General features: G+C 39.2%; 1 protein-coding gene across 1 annotated transcript in view; it reads right to left on the reverse strand.

The window, feature by feature from the left end:
- Positions 1–470: 470 nt before the first annotated feature.
- The window catches only part of LOC121525691 (atrial natriuretic peptide receptor 2), a 133,026-nt gene continuing 112,705 nt past the window's right edge, over positions 471–20,791 (reverse strand). Inside the window, exons 17-22 of the mRNA XM_041811800.1 lie at positions 16,751–16,874; positions 11,011–11,079; positions 10,549–10,723; positions 7,916–8,014; positions 3,563–3,654; positions 471–1,033 (exon numbers count right to left, since the gene is read on the reverse strand). Coding sequence (XP_041667734.1) covers positions 971–1,033; positions 3,563–3,654; positions 7,916–8,014; positions 10,549–10,723; positions 11,011–11,079; positions 16,751–16,874 — 622 coding nt within the window. The 3' untranslated portion in view covers positions 471–970. The remainder of the gene's footprint in view (positions 1,034–3,562; positions 3,655–7,915; positions 8,015–10,548; positions 10,724–11,010; positions 11,080–16,750; positions 16,875–20,791) is intronic.

A 20,791-nucleotide genomic window follows, 5' to 3' on the forward strand; every position in this document is an offset into this window, starting at 1 on the left:
TGTGGTGTAGCAACAGTACAATTTCCTGGGGTAGCCATTGTCTTGTGTCCAATTTACCAATCAGCATGTCTTTGTAAACAAATGTAAGGAATTATCATCCCCCTCTGGAGGCCTGTCGGAATTGAAGTTTTCTCCCAGGCCTTACCCAGCATACAATAAAACTAAGCTGCATCTCTGTATACAACCAGCTTATATTTGCAAGATGTGAAAAAAGACCCCACAACCTACAAAAAAAAAAACATTATCTCTAAGTTACTGATACTTATTGCTGCTCCGTGTCAATCTATTCTTAGGTCAGGATATCAGAATCCTAATCTGGAAAGAAAATATGAAATTAGAACATTTTCAGCTCAAAGAAATCACCCATGAAAATGCTTTTCTGCTCGTCTTCTGTTCCACATGCCATGGATGTAAACATCAATATTTAACCACAGTCCAAAAAGCAAAAGGAATAAAACCCCCAGCTGGTGTATAAATGGAAAAAGAGTGTTTTACTCAGTTTATTGAACAAAATATCTTACAGTATCTTGGATATACATATATACATATTAGCTTTTACTGTGTAACATCATCTATGAACCCCTGCAGTGACATCAATAATAATCCTGTGCCTCCAAACTTCAATGGATGAAATATTAATACACTTCCAAACACATTATACAAATCTTAATATAGAAAGCACAAAAAATAAGAATTTATCCATGAAAAGTACTCACTCTGAGGACAGAAAGCTTCTTCATACAAAAACAACTTGAACATTTTTTTTTTTTTTTTTTTTTTGCTGTTACAGTATGCAGGTAATAAAAAATACCTGGAATTCCCCTCTGTTTTTGTCACATGGTGTCGTTCTGTTTTCCTCTGCACAGAAATCACCAATAAGGACTTATTCTAGAACAAATAAAGTATGGGCTCGGCCACCGGAGCTCCTGCTGCTGTCTCCTCTGCTGCTGTTGTCTCATCAGCAGGCCTCTCAGATTACATACACATCAGTCTTCTCCCCGAGAAGCCAATACGTTCTCATTTTACCTTTGCCCTGGAAAAAAACACAGAAATCAATGAGTTCATCAATGGAGGAGAGGAGGAGGGTGAGCGTTGGGGTGATATCCTTTATTCGTCTGACCTTTATTTAAGGATGACCCTGATAGTTACAGTAACTCAGCTTACATCTCCACCTCTCTGCTTTAATGAGCATCATGAATAATCAAAGGGAAAAATTCTATATCATCTTTATCTTGATTTTAAAATGCAGCAGAAACTTGCTTGATCAAATGTGAAAAACATAGTCAACATCCTTGACTGGCTGTCTGGGGTGCATTATAGTTGTACCAAAAACATAAAAAGGAAAGGGATATGAGTGAGATCCTAGCTGAGATCAAGGTATATTTGTGTTTATGTTTAAAAGTATGTTCACCTGTCCACCTGTTTTCTGCTCTATATTCTGGTACAAAGTGTGGTGGCTTCACTTCTGACTACTTCCCAGTTGATTCTGGGGTGAGGCAGGGGTGTGTCTTGGACCCTACACTCTTCAGTACCTGTATGGACTGGATTATAGGGCGAGTAGTAGGGACAGGTAACTGTGACATGTCCTTTGGTGATGTCCAGAGAACTGATCTGGACTCTGCTGATGATGCTGTGATCCTTGCATAAACTGCAGATTATCTTGTGGAGGCTCTTAACTTCCTGAGTGAGGAGGCTGAAATGTTGGGAATGCACATATCCTGGGCTGAAACAAAGATCCAGGAATCATAAGCCTTGATTGCTGCCATTGTGGATCATAGAAGTTGGGGAGCAGTTCAACTACTCTGCCAGTGTAATCCATCGATCCACTAACAGTGACTTGGACTTGCACACGGGCGATGGGTTTGCAGGGCAAAGTGGTGTGGCATGCTAGGTATGAGCCTGGGGACCAAAGTCCAAGTCTGAGTCCTGGATCTTCATGGTCTTAGTATGCTCACAGGAGGTCAGAGACAACCGGCTAGACTCCTTTGTGGCGACTTCTCTTCTGTGCATTTATGGGTATCATTGGCAAGACCATGTGTCTAATACTGATGTGCTCAGGAGAGCGGGGATGGGAAGGGTCAACTGCAGGATCCGGGAGAAGCAGCTGCTCTTCTAGTTTCACCTGACCTACCAGCTAATCAAGAGCAGTAAAATACATACTGAAACACACATGAGAACTATTTGGACAAATAAACGCTTGTGACAAGCCTTGTCCTGATTCAGGACACAGTCCCTTGTTTGTTGCAGGAACAAATCTGACCTAAACTTGAAATAAACCAAGGAATGGTTTAAAGCTTGGCTCTTGCTGTGATTGAAAAGTCACTATCATGGCTCCTTCTTAGTCAGGAGAAAGGCGTATCCACTATCTCATCTGTACATGCTTATTTCTGGCTCAAAAAGTCATACTGTATGCTAATAGCCAGTAGTCAAAACTTGAGGCCTCAAAGTATCAACCACAAAAAAACAAATGAAAAAGTTGAGGATGTAATCCTTACCCTTTCATTGGAAAAAATCTTTGGTTTTTAATTAAACTCTGCATGCTTTCTTATCAGATGACGCTTTAGCTTGGCGGGCTTCATGGCTTCATTTGCAAAATGAAGACACGCAACACATTGTGGCTATCGGTCGCTGTTCTCAATAAAACCAAACTGGGGATAGCTGTCATCATATTTTCTCAGATTAGCTGGTTTGGGTCTAGCATCACTTGATGAAGTGGACGCGCTTAAACATTTATCCATTGTTGCTGGCTGGACCTGCAAACCAAATGCCTCCTGAGCAAAGTGACTGATGCGTGACAAGTGATAGATTTATGTGATATGTCATAATCATATCTGAGTTTTTATTGGCCCAGACTTTTGCTGAGTCTTTGGTTTCTATGGTTGTTTTATGGAGCTGCGGCCCATATTGTATTTATATGTATTTATTTGCTTTTTAATGACATGGCATTACTTTAACAATTTATTTTGAAATATTTCGGGGACCTCCAAGCTGTGGCTCGCAGACCCCCAAGGGTCCCCAGACCCCATTTAGAGAATCACTGATCTAGACTGCTTATCCCGTTGGGGTTCACAGGGGGCTACAGCCAATATCAGCTGTTACTAAGCGAGATGTGGGGTACATCCTGGATTGGTCATTAGTCAGGACTGACATGTAGAAACTTACAAACACACTTACCAACATACTGACAGACATTACAGAGTGACCAGTTAACCTAATGAGGATGTTTTTGGTCTGTGGGAGGGAGCCAGAGTACCAAAAGAAAACCCATACATATATGCATAAATATCTACTCTCCCTTTGCCTCTGTACTTAAATGTAAAGGGACAGGAAAGCTTCCTGCTGTAAGGTGCATATGTGAAGTGGATAGTCAGGAAGTTTTCAGGGCAGTATGTCCCAAAACTTTGTAAAAAAATTCATGAAATGCATGTCTGGAAAAAGCTGTAGATGGATGTTCTTCACAGTGTGAGTGCACATCAGTCGATAGCGGGACAGCCTTTCCTCTTATTCGGAGTTTCAAATTGATCCAATTATTTTAAAAGAAGAAGAAAATATGGGTTGTTACCTTCATTTCTACGTCTCCTCGTAACTGTAGATCAAAGTAGCCAAACTCATCCAGCACTTCTTTGGTAGCAGAGGAAACATGGATCTTTAAGGCTGAAAAGAAGAAAACATAAATGTGGATGACAACTTTACTAATATTCAAGTTACCACTCTGCTGCTATTATCTCAGGCCTCTGGGATTTACAGCAGGTGAAGAAACTGATGATGCACATCACACACCAGCAGCTGAAATTCTAACAGTGATGAAAATCAGTATTTTTTTGTCCAATTAATGCACATGGAGCAGAGATGTGAGATGTGATTCCTGCCTGTGAAGCTGCAGGCTGCACAGTTTATCGCCGGCTAAGGGCCCTTTGCTGTAAGTGCTATCAATTATTTACCAGAGGAGGCACAATACAGGAAGCAGCTCAGTAGTTAATCAATACATCTGATGGGACTCTCGCAAAACAGCCAGCCACAGTTTCATAACATCAGTTCCTGTCACAGCCAGTTAAGAACAGAAATGTCAGAGTAAAACATATTTGACTCAGCAGGTTGATAGGGCTCATAATCAGCTCTGAAATCACCATTTACTGAGAAATATTTCCATACGATCACAGATACTGTGATACTGGTTTACAGTCAAGTACGCAGAAATAGACTGACACACGTTTAACTGTTTAAATACTCTTCTGATCTGTTACCACCAAAGTAGAAATAAACTGGTAAAATAAGTGTTTATATACATGTTAATGAAAGTGTTTAAACAAGTATCTACAAACATTTCTCCTAAGGTTCATATAAAAATACAGGAAGAACATCAAATTTAGGTCATGTACAAGACTAGGTTAAAACTTAGTATTTGGCTGACCGCAACTATTGGGATGCCTGTTAAAATGCCTGACTGGCAGAGTGATTTTGTCATTATTGTTATTTTTTGTGAGCCATATTTATTGTGGCAACTTAAATGTATAGCTACATGCTGTCCTCTCTCTCTCTCTCTCTCTGTCTCTCCTCTTAATAAAGCTCTTCTCTGTGTACATATGAAACACTACAGAGATATGTGCCAGACTTCACTGATAGAAATAGACAGTGTCATAGTAGATGTAAGATGTAAATGATTTTTGGCAGATTTAAGTCTTTAATGGTAGTAAATTTATACTAACAATAAAACACTAACTGTTAATGAACTGTTTATTCTAAAACAAAATAAAAACTGCAGCAGGTTTCATGAACATTTGTAATTCGCCTCAGACAGGTGTATAAAGGTCTTTATATGTGTAAAATTACACTGAATGTCTACTTCATCGTTCTTATTGTTTTTTATATCCGTTAATGATCAAAAAACAGCACATTTATCATATTCCCTGCAAATAAAGACGTGCTAAACGTTGAAGTAGCGTTCTCTTAACAACGCAACTTTGGGGGATTGTTTTCCTTTGTAAACTGTCAGACAGCATCCTAAGAAACCATGACAACAGCTGGAATGACTTTCTAATGCATCCCGCTATGATAAATGAAATAAATGAGCAGGAAATATTCCTACATGCGGACCTGCAGCTGACAAAGATGTGATGCTGTCTGTGTGTGTGAAACAGAGAAAGATAGCAGGAGAGGGAGAGAGAGAGCCCGAGAAAGAGAAAGCGGGAGAGATAAAGGGGGGAAAGAGAGAGAATATGACTTGAAACACTTCCCTCTCAGACCTTGAGACTTTTTAAAAAGGAAACTCCGCTGGTTTCTGTCACAGTCTGTCCCGACTTCAGTCGCACAGTGAGCACTCAGGTCTTGCCCAACCGTCGGATCGTATTTTGTGAGCACACAACTCATGCGCGATGGTCGTGCGTCGTAAACAATTCAGTCGCACAGTATGAGATGACATTCTGCCATGACTGTCATATAGCTGCCTGAAATCACACAGTGTATGCCCGGCTTTAGGCCGAGCTAATGTTCAGCTAGCAGCCGTTGTATACAAGCACAAATAGTAGCCTTGTCCCCAACTATCACACACTCATGCTGAAGTGGTTTGAGTGAAGAGCAAAAACACCCTTTCTGTTACAGAAAGCTTTTAGTGTTGCTCTCTTCACTTGTTCAAATCAAGAAATGTCCAGTTTTGACTAAGTGCTGCTGTGATTAATTCAGAGCTAATCGCTCCTTGAGCAGCCAGCAGACACAAGCATTCCCACGAGAAGTTACCCATGCCCCCTCAACTATCACATAGTCATGCCAAAACAAGTCAGCAGAAAAGTGAAAACATCTTATCCAACATGAAAAGCTTACAGGTTTTTTTTTTATTTTGTCATACAGAAATGTGGCCCAGTTTTGGTTAAACAGAGGCCATGCTTAGACTGCATCTGAGTATTTACAACAGTGGAGCATCCGTTAGAGGGCTTTCAGCACAATTAAACCCCGCCCATAGCACAACTCTGTATGTATGGCTCTAGTTAACACAGTGGAGGCAGCCATCACTGCCAGCATTCAGTACAAGCAAACGTAACTGTATTGTTATACCGCTTTCCCACTAAAATTAGCGTTTAAAAGTGGGTTTTTTTTTTAAACGCAGGTAAACCCGCTAACAATCGGCAAGTAACTCATTTCCCATTGCCAGCAGACCCGGGTCTGATCGCCAGCAGACGAGCTGCGTGGCTGTTTTTTAATTTTTTTCCCTCTGGTGCGTCAAGCTGATGTCATTACGTTGATGACATCATCATCAGTGCGCCGAAACACAGCTAGGTAAACAATGGAAAAGAGCATGGAAGCCATGGTCACAGTGGTCAACTGTTTTCCATACTTTGTACTTTTGTCCCTCATTCCCTGAATGCCGATTAGCGCCTTTCCAACTGCCGACAGGAGCAGATTGTTAGCGTGTTTAAACAGGTTTTTCGGCCAATGGGAAAGGGGTATAAGGCTTATAAATTAGTGACAGTCAGTTACTTACCTACTTACTTACTTACTTACTTACTTACTCAGACACAGACATTGCCATGTGTGGGGCTGACCTCAGCGGTAAGCCAAAAACAGCCAGTTCATAATTCAGTCATGATTTACTGACACAGGTGAATTTTAAAGTCAACGAATCTTCCAAAGATGAGTATATCTAACTTAAAGAGGGGTATGTGTGTGTCTAAAGCCAACAAGACTGAATCTTCTTCCTGTGTGCCATAGAGCTTTATTGTTTTAAAAGGGATCCACAAAGGTTGTTTTAAATGGCAGACACAGATTCTGTCTATTAGTAGGTTATGAGACTGATATGTGTTTTAAATGATAAGCTAAATGGTCTAAGTTTGAAGGAAGTAAAATTACAAGTGTAGCAAAATGAACAATTTAGCTTTAGCACCATCAACACAAGTAATGACACCGAGCAACATAGTAGCAGCAGGAAAACAGGAAGTGATTCCATATGTTCACTGTGTCAGCAGCACCAGGCCTCAGTGATGACTGGCTAGTATTAGGGCTGAATGATTAAACCCACAATATGTAAAATTCTGCCACCAGAGGGCTCTCAATCAACAGTGGGGTTAAAGAAGCAAAAATCCCATTCATTTTCTCCATATCAGATTTGATCATTAGCCACATTATCTTGAATATCCAAGATAGAATTATCATGAGCTACTTGAGTGTGTAAAATGGTATTTGCTCATGTACAAGACAAAAGTTTGCAAGATATCAACCTCATTTTACAAAAAAACATGTCACAGCGATGTCTCTGATTGGTGGGGTCTCCAGTTACTATGGAAATGTTTACCGAGCCCAGGAACGAAGGCTGTTGACTGCTGGTGACGATACATGCTGCTGCAATATGAAGCTATAAATGCTCATACTATGATATTTTACGACATTATTATTTCAATGATAATCACTGTAATAAAGGTTAGTGTAGAAGAAAGGTAACCACACACTGTGGCTTTAAAATACTAAAATGTACAACACCTATCCTGGATGCTTTTATCCACAAGGGTTTTGTTTACAGAGCTGCCAGGGGAACTGTTTTAAAGGGCAATTCAAAATGCTGATGACGCCAAAAGTCTTTCTACTACATTTAATGGGGCTTTTTTCTCCTATTAAACTAATTTGTTAGTGTTTTACTCCTGGAAAAATGAAGTACAGTCTTGTAAGGATATTTTATTTAAAAAAAAACACATCTGATTCCTAGGTAAGGGCTTAGTACAAAAGAAGTGTGACGATTGTATTATTAGGATATTCTGTATAACCACAGCAGAGTAAGATATTGTGTTAGACGTTCGGCTAGAAGTCCTTGTAAACACCTCATATTGTCACCATTTTTTCTAAAAAACATGTTCCTTCCTGTCTGACGATCAGACGTAAAACCCAGCAGGCACTGGAGTAAGAAAAATCAAAACAAAACAGAGACACTCACCCTCTCCGTTGGACTCCATTCGAGACGCTGTGTTGACAGTGTCTCCAAACAAACAGTATCTCGGCATCTTCAAACCCACCACACCAGCACACACTGGACCTGTAAACCAAGTGAAACATCGTCACATTCTACAGAGCTGTTGTAATGTCTGACTTCTTAAGAGTTAAAGTCATCATCACTCGTCCATGACAGTGAAAATGTTTTTAAATAGGATGACAGAGGTGTGAGTGAGTTGAAATCGCACTCTGAATGCTTTAAATGACTCTGACAATGCTAAGTACCAGCCTACGCTCGCTGCTCCATCTCTGCTGCATGTCAAGTGAGTGAATAAGAATATAAACATGCTGCTGTGAGCTGATATGGTCTAAATATTGCGTCAAGAGCTGCCATAAACTACATCAGGGCGGCGCTGCAGACAGAACAAGATAAAACACCCTGTGTTTACCTCCAGTCTGTACATTGGCATCAAGAGGTGGGAAGTTACACATCACAGCCGTTACATGAACGATGAGCGCTCAGTTCATTACACTCACACTACAACAGACTAAAACAGATCTCCTAAAGAGTGGTTGGAGCGGTCATCTTAATGGATACTAGACCAGCTCTGTTTCCTCATTTGCTCTCTCACCAACAGTTTTATAGTGTCCAGGGCATGTTTGCGATCATCTCGTGGCACGAGATCTCGTCACACCCCTATTAGATGTTATAAACCGTTAACATGACATGACATTGCATGGATAGATTTCCCATTCATCTGGAAAAGCTCCCATTCAAAGTGTTAAAGAAGGGCAGGACTTTTCAAAAAAATCTTGGAAGGTGACTGGACAAACATTCTGTCTGTCACTTTCATAACAGGAAAATCAGAGCAACAAAACAAAATGAGGTAGCAGACATATGGAGCTCCAATGCTGACCTAAGCTATACAGGCTAGCGCTACCACAGTGTGATAATGGTAAGCTTATCTGTGGCTAATATTTATGCCTGAACTTATTAAGAGACATACAAAAACAACTTCTCTGCTTAGAGAATATTTTGGCGTGGTTCTTTGCACTTGTTTAAATAAAGAAATGGGGTTGCGGTCTGATTGAACTGCTGTTTTTCTACAGCTACATCCGAGCTAATCATTACCATGGCAGCAGCCATTGTATACACTTGGCTTACATTCTAATTAAACTGCACCCATGGTACAGTTCTGATAAAACTGTCGCTATACCATTGCTATATCCATGCTAACAGCTACAGTGGAGGCAGCCATTGTTAACAGATCACTGTACAGCTTAACCCATCCAGTAGCTACCACTTCATTCTTCTCAAATGACGCTGATTGATCCAAACCATTGTGGTTTGGAGCTTAGCAAGTTGCCTGATGACAGTCTGGCAATCCATCTCTTTGCAAGGTTCATAAAAGCACCATGTGTCTTATATAAAGATCTTTTTAACTGTATTACTTGGAAGGAGAATATTTACCACATTAACTAATATGAGGAGATTTGAATTGTTTGTGCAATATGTCTTTGTTTTCTCTAGCAATGTTTAAAGTCTTATCATCTGATATTGACAGTGTGTAAGCACACTAGCACAGCTAGCTGTGGTAGCAACGTTCCTTGCTACACTGGCAACAAAACTTAAAGGTACATTTGGAAAATTAATCTATTATTTTATCAGATTTCTCACCCTCAGCCAACATAGCTTTCTTCATTTCCCTTTAGTTCTTTAGAACACTTATTCATCTCCTTTTTTTTCCAGCATTGCTGGTCAAGCATTACATTTCCTTTTGTCCTCACCTGACCTTAGACCGATCTCAAATGTTTGTGACTTTATCAATAAACTTTTCAAATCAAAACATTATGTGAAAATGAGTGTGATTGGATTTGTTTCCCTGTGTGATAATGAGCCATTCTGAGCAGCCCAAATGGTCCATAGTGTGGTGACCCTTCTGTCTAAAGTCTAGATGGCCGTCTGCCACTGGTCACTGGACTGTTTAGATGTCATATTTCAGATGTTGTTATTACATTCAATCATCAAAATTGTTTCTGGACATGTGGGAGTACAGAAACCCACTTATAAAAGAAGAAGAGATAAAGAATTACGCAAGATTTAGTTCTGTTCTTTAGTTCTGATTAGACTGATAGGATTATTACGTAAAATTGTTGCTCAATCTTTTTGGCAAAATGAATTGCAACCAACATTGGATGAGACCAAAAGTCTTTTGGAGGGGAAATAAATTTTGATCCATTTTTCCTCAGAACACATTCACGCACAGAGTGTCCTTGAACGGGAAGTGAACTGAAAACAGCTCTCAAGAATAAAATATTCAAGTAGTCTGGTTTGGACTTCTGAATTCATGCAAGTCAATAAAATATCTGATTTTATTCTTTTTCATCTACAAGGAAATTAATCTTTGAAAAACAGAAGGCAGAGTTAAGAATGGGCCTACATGTGTCAGGAAAGAAAATAAGAGCTCTATCAATGAACATAAATCCTCAAAAACAGACTATTATTAGGTCACTATCAAAACACAAAGAAGAAAATACCCTTAATTTAACAGAGAAGTCAATAACACAGGATGGACTTATCACGTCAGTCAAGGACAATCAGCAGCATGAAGACAACTTATTCAGTGTGACACGGACCTGTGTGGATACCTATCCTGAGTCTCAGCTGGTCGTTGGGTCTGTGCCGGATCTTGAATGTTTTGACCTGCTCTAACAATGCCAGTGACATCCCAGCGATCTCTCTGGCATGAAGCTTTCCATTTCTGACAGGGAGCCCCGATACCACCATGTAGGCGTCACCAATGGTCTCCACCTATGATAGAGAAGAACAATAACAGATCAAATCATTACATGATTCCATCTGACATTACTGTATCATGATACTTCTGGACCCTTGTGTTTTCTTACAGTTGCTGAGGGCATTAAAGACTAGTCATTGGCTGAGAGGCATTAATATTTCCACCTACCACAGGACTTGTACAGATGGTAAAGTGTGTTTCATACACCAGATTTGACAGTACTTACTATATTTTAAGTCTATCTATTTTAAGTGATTAAAGTCCATCAGTGTAAGAGTTCAAACTATTTATCCAGACTCACCTTGTAGACATCAAAGTTATCAATAATGGCATCAAAGCAGGTGTACAGATCGTTGAGTAATGTGACAACCTGTAAAGAGAAAAGAGCTTTAATTGAATGTCTGCAGAAAAGCAGCAAGAAGGATAAAAGGACTTAAAACATATGTCAGCCTATAGTCCAACTAAACAATGATAAATTGACTGCATTATAAGGAGCTTTTCAAGTTTTCATGGTTGAGCAAATAAGTCCAATGCCAAACATTAGATGGAGTGGTATAAAGCACACTGGGCTGTGGAGCAGTGGAAACGTGTTCTGTGGAGTGACGAATCATGCTTCTCTGATTGGCAGTCAGATGGGCGAGTCTGGGTTTGGAAAATGCCGGGAGAACGTTACATGCCTAACAGCACTGTGTCATTTGGTGGAGGACAGATAATGGTATGGGGCTGTTTCTCAGGGTTTGGGCTAGGACCCTTACCTTCAGTGAAGGCCAATCTTAATGCTTAAGCATACCAAGACATTTCTGACCATGCTATGCTTCCAACTTTGTTGTAACAGTTTTGGAAAGGCCCTCTCTATTCCAACATGACTGTGCCCTAGTGCAAAAAAGTAATGACTATAAAGACATGGTTTGATGAGTTTGGTGTGGAAGAAGTTGACTGGCCTGCACAGAGCCCTGAACTCAACCCCATTAATCACCTTTGGGATGAACTGGTATGGAGATTGCAAGCCAGGCCTTCTTGACCAACATCAGTGCCTGTCCTCATAAATGCTGTAAAGAACGAATGGGCACAAATTCCCACAGAAACTCTAAAATATTGTGGAAAGCCTTTCAAGAAGAGTGGAGGCTGTTATAGCTGCAAAAGGCCAACTCCATGTTGAAGTGCATGTATATACAATATCATTACAGTCCCTGTTGGTGTAATGGTCAGGCGGCCAACTACTTTTGTCCATATAGTGTAGTTTTGGATTATTTTTCTTACAAAATAGATACCATCCAACCCTATCTCCAAATGATCCATTGTATTTAACTAATAATATGGAGCATTGTTTGATGCAGTTGGACCACAGTTTTACTGCCTTGTCAGAATATGGTCACCATAGGCTCACAGAACCAAAATGCCAAACTTGAAGCTTCAAAATAGGAGTCTGTATCCAATCTCAGGTTGGCTAAATCCATTTTAATTACATAGTCTATGGTAAAAATGCTCTCTGTTTGGGTAGCCAATGTTTCTGCAGAACCTCACAGTCTCCCACATTATCTGTGTCTGTCTGCAGCTGGACGGCTGCCCGCCGAGGCTCGCTGACAAACACATTTACTGCATCATAAATCAAACCAGCAGATGGAATATCTCAAACACAATCTGGATTGAATTTAACAGATTGCAGGGCGTGCTATTGTAATGTAGCAGTCATGTCAGATGTTGGCAGTTTATTCACTTTATTCAACAATCAGTTTGATGTCAGGTCATGTTGTGAGCAGTAATGTTTTTTTTTTTCATGCCTCTGAGCTTAAAATTAAACCAAGGTGGCACTCTGTCTTGTCAGGACATGTCAGTCATGTGCTAATGAAAATATTCACTCTGAGTAGGGAAATTAAAGTCTCGTTTGTACTGTACCCTTCATGGCACAAGGGAGTAATATTTTGATTTAAGGGTTGATCAAAGAACTCTGAAATACCCAATTAATTCCCCTCTGTCTCAGACTAGTCATGTGCTCTTTTAAAGTAGCTGCTTATTTTTTGACATGAACAAAATCCCATGTCAGTTTACATCAAAAGTAGAAACAACATGGCATTCAGCCTGTATTCTTAATGTGTTTTATATTCAAACATATGCATGCTTTCTTAACTTAATAACATGTGCAAAGCAAGCTTTTCATCAGTAATTCAGGACCAAATTTTTACATGGACTAATATTAAATTTCTTCATCCCAACCTGTGATGAATTTTGCTAACCATGATAATGTTAATTACAAAGTATGTACCATCTGCAGAGGTCTTGTGTAAACCATGGGTGGACTAATTTATCAAACACATCTGCAAGTAAATACTAATGAATTACATAAGAGGCGTGGTTAAGTGTGTGGTATATTTAATTTACATGTAAAGCTCTAGTATAGAAACACAAGCCTGTGCTTGTCTTATTTTTCTTCATTTGTACAGCTGATTTAGTTTGAAATCTTTCCAGTAAAAAGGCATCTCACTCCTACATTTCATTATTTCCATAATTTCTTTGGATGCAGATGGTATCTCTCATAAGTTCAAAGACAATACTGTACAAAGCAGAATGCTGCATCCCACCAACACACTGCAATATTTTCAGAATGGCTCTTTGGGTGTAAGACAGGCTACTCCAGTGATTGCTGAGCACATGGTGAAGAATTTGATTGACTGACAAGCTGACAGCAGCAGTGAGGGTGTAAATTTCCACTCGCTGTGGTCAGGCTGGGGGTTGGGATGGTTGGAGGTTTTTGGGACTGCAAGCTGCCTGACAGGAACAGCTGCAAACACAATGGTGGGCTCAAAATGTGATGTTCTTCTTGTCTTTGTTTGGCAGGTTTGAGGAAAACAACATTTGATATAAACTATGATTTACATTTAAAATCTCCCTGAAAGAGGATTCAGTTTAACGTCACCTAAAGGTATCAGTCTGATACAAACAAACAGAAAACCATAAGGTATGATTATGTACTTATGGAACAAGGTGACAGTTATTTGGTTCCTGCTAAAAAAAAAAGCATTATAAAAAGAAATACTGTAGAACTCATAAGCTAAAGGTAAGCACAGCACCAACATACCAATGTGGCTAAGATTAGCATTAACCCAGCACAGAGCTAAAGGACCCTTCCTGATGTTGCAGGACTATTTTTGTTATAATAAATGATCAGGAGAGTTTAAAGACTGCACTAATCATTTGTTTGTCTGTGGTCTGACAGAAGCGCAGGTTGTGGCTAATGTGTTGGATCAGGAAATGGTCAGACTCACAACATCCTACTGACATATGACATGAATAACACTCAGTCACAGCTGCTGTCTAAATGATCAAATTCTTGATTTTTACAATTTTAACAGGAGTTGTCCTTTTATGGAGGCTGCCATAGGTAGCAAGATCATTCGCTGAAACTCGTCTCTGTATCACTCGACATTTCCAGCAGGTCAAGACCAGCTTGACTCGGCACCCCCTACCTTTGCAGCCTCCTACTCAATACTATTTCTAGTTTTAAGTTGAGGGCGGTGTTAAATAAAAAGGTATCTCATCAGGTTATTTTTTTACTTAAGAGAAAGCCAATGTTTCATTTTCTTCATAATTTTTTTTTTTACATTCAGGAACTCTCTAGACAGATATTTTACTATTTTATGGAAAAATGGTTAAACAGTTTTACTTGGTGGAGAAGGCTCTGCTCAGAGGATGCTTCCTGCGTTAGTCAAGCAGCATGTCTTGACTTTCCAGGAAGCGCATGGCTAGAAACCCCATATGGATGGATAGATTTGTAACAAAGTGTACTGAATACAACAAAATTTTTTCAAAAGTAATTGATCATCATCAATCATGAGTAACTTGAATCTGAATATGAGGGTGCAATAAGCTTTATGCTATAAAGGAGGAGGCTGGGGTGGAGGAGGTTAAGCGTTGCCAGCAGCAGCAGCATGGTGCATCAGCATTAATACAAGCAGGGCTTAGTGAGAAGTATGTCATATTTACATACACTGCTGTGTTGGGAGAAAGAGCTGTAATTGGCTGCGAGGTGATAATTGGGATCAGCTGGCTGTCAGCTGATCATGGCTGTGTTTATGACTACCATGTCCTGCATGAACTAACGCTAAGCTTCATTTATGAGGGAGAAATGCACTAGAAACCACATATCCAATGTGGAAATGCAGTTTTGGTCAATTTCTTCCTCATGAGAAATGTATAAATGAAAACAAAATGTCAGTTTTCTCCTGAGTAAATACACCCTATGAGGTGTCGTTTCATTGAGAGTTCAGTTCAATTCAGTGCTGGTCTGTACCTGTCATATTGTTATTATTTTAGCTGAGAGACCCCTGGTGGCGGAATATTACATACTGTGCGTTAGAAGACGTGAATGGATTAACTATTTACAGCGCTAAATTTTAATGAACTGTACCACCGTCTGATTCAGCATGTAGCTCTTGAAATTAAATGTGTCCACCAAAACATTTAGAAAACACCTTTTTTACTCCATGATAGTGCTAAATTCTGTAACCTTACACACCAGATAGACTTTATTATATATCCATTGAATATTTCATATCCATCTGTTCAACCATCCATACCAAGTGTTTGGAAAATGTAGAACCTTTGAAAAAATCCTTAAAGGGTGATTGGATGAACCTTAAGTTTTTAACATGCATTATAGGCCAATCAGAGCAACAGGACATAGTGATACAGGCATGCACAGCTCAGGTGAGTAAACTACATAATGTGAGCTCAAGGGGCAGGCACAGTTCTTGTGTACTAAGGCAAGAGTCAGTTGGTGAATCAAACTTGTGCTGAAACTGGTCAAGAGAAGAACAAAAACATGTTTTTCAATGAGAAAAGCTTTCAGTAGAGTTCAGTGGAGTCATTTTTTACCAGCTTACAGTATAACATAACTCCGCCCATGGCACACAACACTGATTGGTCCAGTAAATTTTCAGACTGGGCACAAACTTTATGGATTGGAGCCTTGCAGGACAGATGAGCCTGATGACAGACATGGAATCTGGCTAATCCAATGACTTTGCCATCAGCTTTGATTTTCTTCATTTTAAATAAGAGTGAAAATATTGACTTCTTTTATATCTAGCATTATAAAGTAAACCAAATGTATGTAACTTGTAATACTGATTCCCAATATTTGCTAAAAATTGTCGCCCTTTTCTGTATTATAGTGGCTTCCAAGGACGAGTATTGAAAAGTCCATTACTTCTATTAGGAAAAAACTTAGGACACTATTTTTACTGGTTTCAAGCACATGGTCTGTTAGTTGTGGTCTTGAAGAAACCTCTTTCGAGAGTTTGTGTCCCAGTTACAAAGTTGTAAACGATGACCACAGTTTGCCTTCACTCCAAGAATCTTTATCTGGAGACAACGATTCAACTGACCACGAGAGTCAACTTGAATCCTCTTTAACTGATGACTTTTCAGGGAAAGCCCCTTTTGTGTCATTTTCAGAAACATTTTTACTGTTTTAGTCATCCTGTAACCTTCTCAAGACTGATAAATGTGTTTAAATGTAGGATAAAAGCATGAAGCATTGAGAAGTACTACCAGAGAATAGAACCAGTAATAAACAAGTGCCAGTTCCTATTTGATTCCACTCCATGTGAAGATGTCAGATTGTCCTTCAGTACTTCACACCCACTACATCAATGTGACGTCATGCTGATGTATTTGCTCTAGAAACCTCTCTTTAGTATTTATGTGAGAGGGAGATACTGTATGTGGTGGCATAATGTGACTCAACTCTGCGTCAACACACACTTCCAGCTAGCCCTATTCTGAGTTGCAGCCTGTGTGTGGGAACATACACTGTGGGAACTATGAGACACACTGTAGGTAGAGCCTGGTGAGCACTTTTATGCATGAATAGAGACAGAAAATTCACTTCAACTGTGATCACAAGCTGGGAATTTAAAGGGCCTTTAGTAGAGCCTTGTAGATGAGAAATATCAGAAATACTTCAAATCCAAACCAAAAAGCAGCTAAAACAGTGAGTAACATAGCAGGGATTATTCATCATAGAAACTATCACTGTGTACCTGTAGCGGTGTACTTTCTGCAGACATTGACGTGAAGCCCACGATGTCGCTGAAGTAAATCGTGACGCTGTCGAACGCTTCTGCCTGCACTGTCTCCCCTCGCTTTAGCTGCTCTGCTACTGAACTGGAGGAAGAGAGAGAGAAATATGAGGTTAAATTGTCCAGACCTTGAAAAGCAATTTAGAGAAATCTAAATACAGGAAGGGTCAAATGTGAATATTCAAAAAATATTAGAAAGTACAAAATTCTAGGCTCTTATCATGTAGTCCAGTGGTTCTCAAATGGTGTGCAGGGGCACACTAGTGTGCCTTGAGGCAATTCAAGGTGTGCCTTGGGGATCTGGCTGGGCCCCTAAAAAAACCCTAGAGAATGGGCCCTCCAATTGTGATTTACTGATGGTATCAGTGCAAGTGTGCTGGATCAGTAGCATTGTTTCTACCTACCTGGCTAACAGTTACCTCATTTGGCAAGCTAATATTGAGTTTAAATTGGTGTTTAAATTATTAATTCATGCTACTTTTCACAAAGTTGACTAATTATTTTGACAGCTTAAACCATTTTTGCTGCTTTTGTTTTTGCAACTTTTTGTAATACTTTTGACCCATTTTTGCAACTTTTTGCCACATTTATCCAATTTTTGCTACATTTTTTTCTGTTTTTTTTTGCCTACTTTTGCTATGATTTAGACATTTTTGACAACTTTTATTCCATCACTTTTAACCTCTTTTTACCACCTTTTAGCAACTCTAACCCTTGTTACCACTTCTCTGCCACTTGTAACCTATTTTACCACCTCTTTGACACATTCAACCCATTTTTGCCCCCTTCTTGCCAATTTCCACTCACTTTGCCTTTGTTCGGGCACTTTTTTACCCAATTTTGCCCATTTTTAAAATCATTTTTAACCCATTTTTACTACTTTTTTTTACAATATTCAACCCTGTTTGGCCTCTTGTGACCCATTTTTGCCACCTTTTTAATAACACTTTCAACATGTTTTTGCCACTATTAACATATGTTTTTGGCCCCTTATGCCAATTTTTACCCATTTTTGACTCTGCCTTGTCACTTTTTGCCCAATTTTTCCATGTTTTTTCATCACTTTTAACCAATTTTTGCCATCTTTGTCCCTCTTTTGCCACCCCCAGTTGGCCGCTTTATCTCCCCTTATAGGCCACATTGACTGTTACATAATTTAAAAAGTCTATTTCAGGGGCTTTCAAAAGTGTGGAAGAGTGAGCCTCCCCTAAGAAGAAATTATTCATTCGATGGACCCCCACCCACAAAAAGGATTCAAATTGAAAAAAAATTAAACAACAACATTTCAAACATTTATGTCTAATCTTTAAACATTTTTAACATTAATATATTTTGGATATTTTGGTTTGCAAATGTCCTTAAACATCTGCCTTTCTGTCTTATTCAGTTATAATGCCATTAAATACCCCTTTTTCATATTTTTTTGGCCGTTTTACAATGTCTTTTTGCCTCTTTTTCCCCATTTTTTCTACTTTTATCCCATTTTTGCCCTTTTTCACGTTTTTGCCCATTTAAGCTACCTTTCATCATTAAATGTCCCTTTTTTTTCCATTTTTTTGCTCATTTTTGCTAGGTCTTTTTGCCACTTTCCCCCAATTTTTGCCACTTTTATCCCTTTTTTCTGCCCTTTTTTTTCAATTTTTTGCCACTTTTCGGCCATTTAAGCTGCCTATTGCCATTTAATACCACTTGTTTCCTTTTTTCCCAGTTTTTGCCCTTTTTCAAAAAAAATGTTGCCACTTTTATCCCATTTCCCCCCCTTTTTTTTACCATTTTTTTTTTTTTTACCAGTTTTGGTCCATTTAAACTATCCTTTGCCATTACATACCACTTGTTTCCTCTTTTTTTGACCACTTTTGCCACTGCTTTTTGCCCATTTAAGTCACTTTCCACCCACTTTTTTGTCACTTCTCACCCATTTCTGCTACTTTCTGACCCCCCCCCCCCCCCCATTTTCACCCCTTTTCACCTATTTTTTGCTGCTTTTTGACCATTTTGCCACCTTTAACCTGTTCTAATTGCTACTTCAAGTTGTTTTTGCCACTTTTCACCTCTTAGATTATGGCTCTTGCAAAGGTATTTTTCAAAAATTTGGCTCTTTGGTTGAGTAACACTGCTCTATAGCATAGTCCCTATAGTGACTATAAGTCCATTTTGCTCAATGCACAGCAGAGGTTCGCAAAGCAAATCACCTTTTTTCTGGTTTATGGTTCCGTGCCTCCCCCAAAGCTCTGTGGCGCCCCCCAGGGGAGGCCCACCTCACACTTTGAAAACCACTGGTCCATTCTGTATGAATTTAAATATGGTGTGCCTTGAGATTTTGGCTTAACCTTAGGTGTGCCTTGGGCATATAAAGTTTGAAAACCACTGATGTACTCTCTCCTGTCTCAGGCGTCAGGTAATCTCTGAGTTCATAAAATCAGCCAGAAGTGCACACAATTTTGTAGATTCCCACTCTTTTTTGCAGTAAGTGAATCTAGCTAAATTTAACTGCCCTTTCTGGCAACTAAAAGTTGGCCAGTGTTCAGCTTGTTGACCCCTAAACAGGGTCACACTTGTGTAGACAGAAAACGGCTGTTTTGTTTCAGCTGCAGAGCCAATGTTTGTCTCCTGTGAGAGTGGCAGTTTTACTCATACAGAAAGGTCACAAGTCGTCTCCATTCTGGCTTACGAGAACATTACGACCTCCAATCCTGTGAAAATAGCTTTGAGACTCAAGCCTGGGTCGACAATTCTGATATCAGCTCTGAACTTTGAGTAAATCCCAGTGCAGACAGGCTTCTATGACACAGCATTACAGTAATTTTTACACAAGCCAAGGATTGGTAACAGTTATGGAATCACTGGTTTAAAACATCAATATTTCTCAAAACAGTCAATGATTTCAATGCAAATTTTACTCACTACATCACAGTTTAATGACAAAAGAAGACTCTTCTCCTGAGCTAAGTGGTTTGGATGTCAATTTTTGATGCATGCCTTCATTTGACCAGGGGTTGAATGAGTACAGGAATACAACACTCAAATAAAAGTACAGTTACTGTAATTCAAATTTACTTTAGATGAAGTGAAATTACTACAAATCCACTCAAGTAAAAGTAGAGAGTATTTCATTTTGTCAAAGTACTAAGCACTGACTGGTTATTTATGATACCTCAGGGGGTTGAAAGGTAAAATATGATTTTCCCTTCATGTGAAGGATGATACAGTTCCTATAAAAAGTATTAACCTCCTTTGATGTTTTACTCTTTTATTGATTTTATAAATCAATCATGGTCAGTATGATTTGGCTTTTCTGACAAAAACAAACAAAAAACAAAAAACATAAAAACTCTGTTATCCATTGCATCAAAATATAGGAAAATCCTGCCATCCTACGATGTTATTCAGCGCAAGAGAACTACAGCTTGGGGGGAAGATTTATTTTCCGCCACCATAATGACCCGAAAAAATAAACCGAAAGTAACACAGAAATAGTTTGAAGACAACAAGGTAAATGTTTTTGAGTAGCTGAGTTAAAGCCCAGACTGCTACCAAATAAAGAGTATGTGGGTGGGCTTGAAAAGGGGCTGTTCCCGCCCGATACCCATGCAACCTGACAGAGCTTAAGCAAAGAAGACAGAAGTGAAATTGCAGTGCCAGATGTGTAAGCCTGATTGAGACATAACCAGAGGTGCATCTGACTTGAAGGGGTTAAATATGAATGCAGTCACTTATTCTACATGACATATTTTATTTAATTGACATTACTTTTTAGAAACCTGTTTTGTCTTTGACATTAAAGAGGGCTTTTTATTTTTTGTCAAAAAAGCCAAATTATATCGACCATGATTAATTTATAAAATCAATAAAAGGGTAAAACATCCAAGGGGGTGAATACTTTAAAAGGCATTGAATTTCAAATAAATTGCAATGCAGTTGAAAATTCTGGATATATTGGGACCTTTGTTTCAGTTCTAGTTTAAACCCCTACCCTTTAATTTCGAGTCCCCCTTGTCACTT

The sequence above is a fragment of the Cheilinus undulatus genome, linkage group 17 (assembly GCF_018320785.1).
Source record: "Cheilinus undulatus linkage group 17, ASM1832078v1, whole genome shotgun sequence".
Taxonomy (NCBI): domain Eukaryota; kingdom Metazoa; phylum Chordata; class Actinopteri; order Labriformes; family Labridae; genus Cheilinus; species Cheilinus undulatus.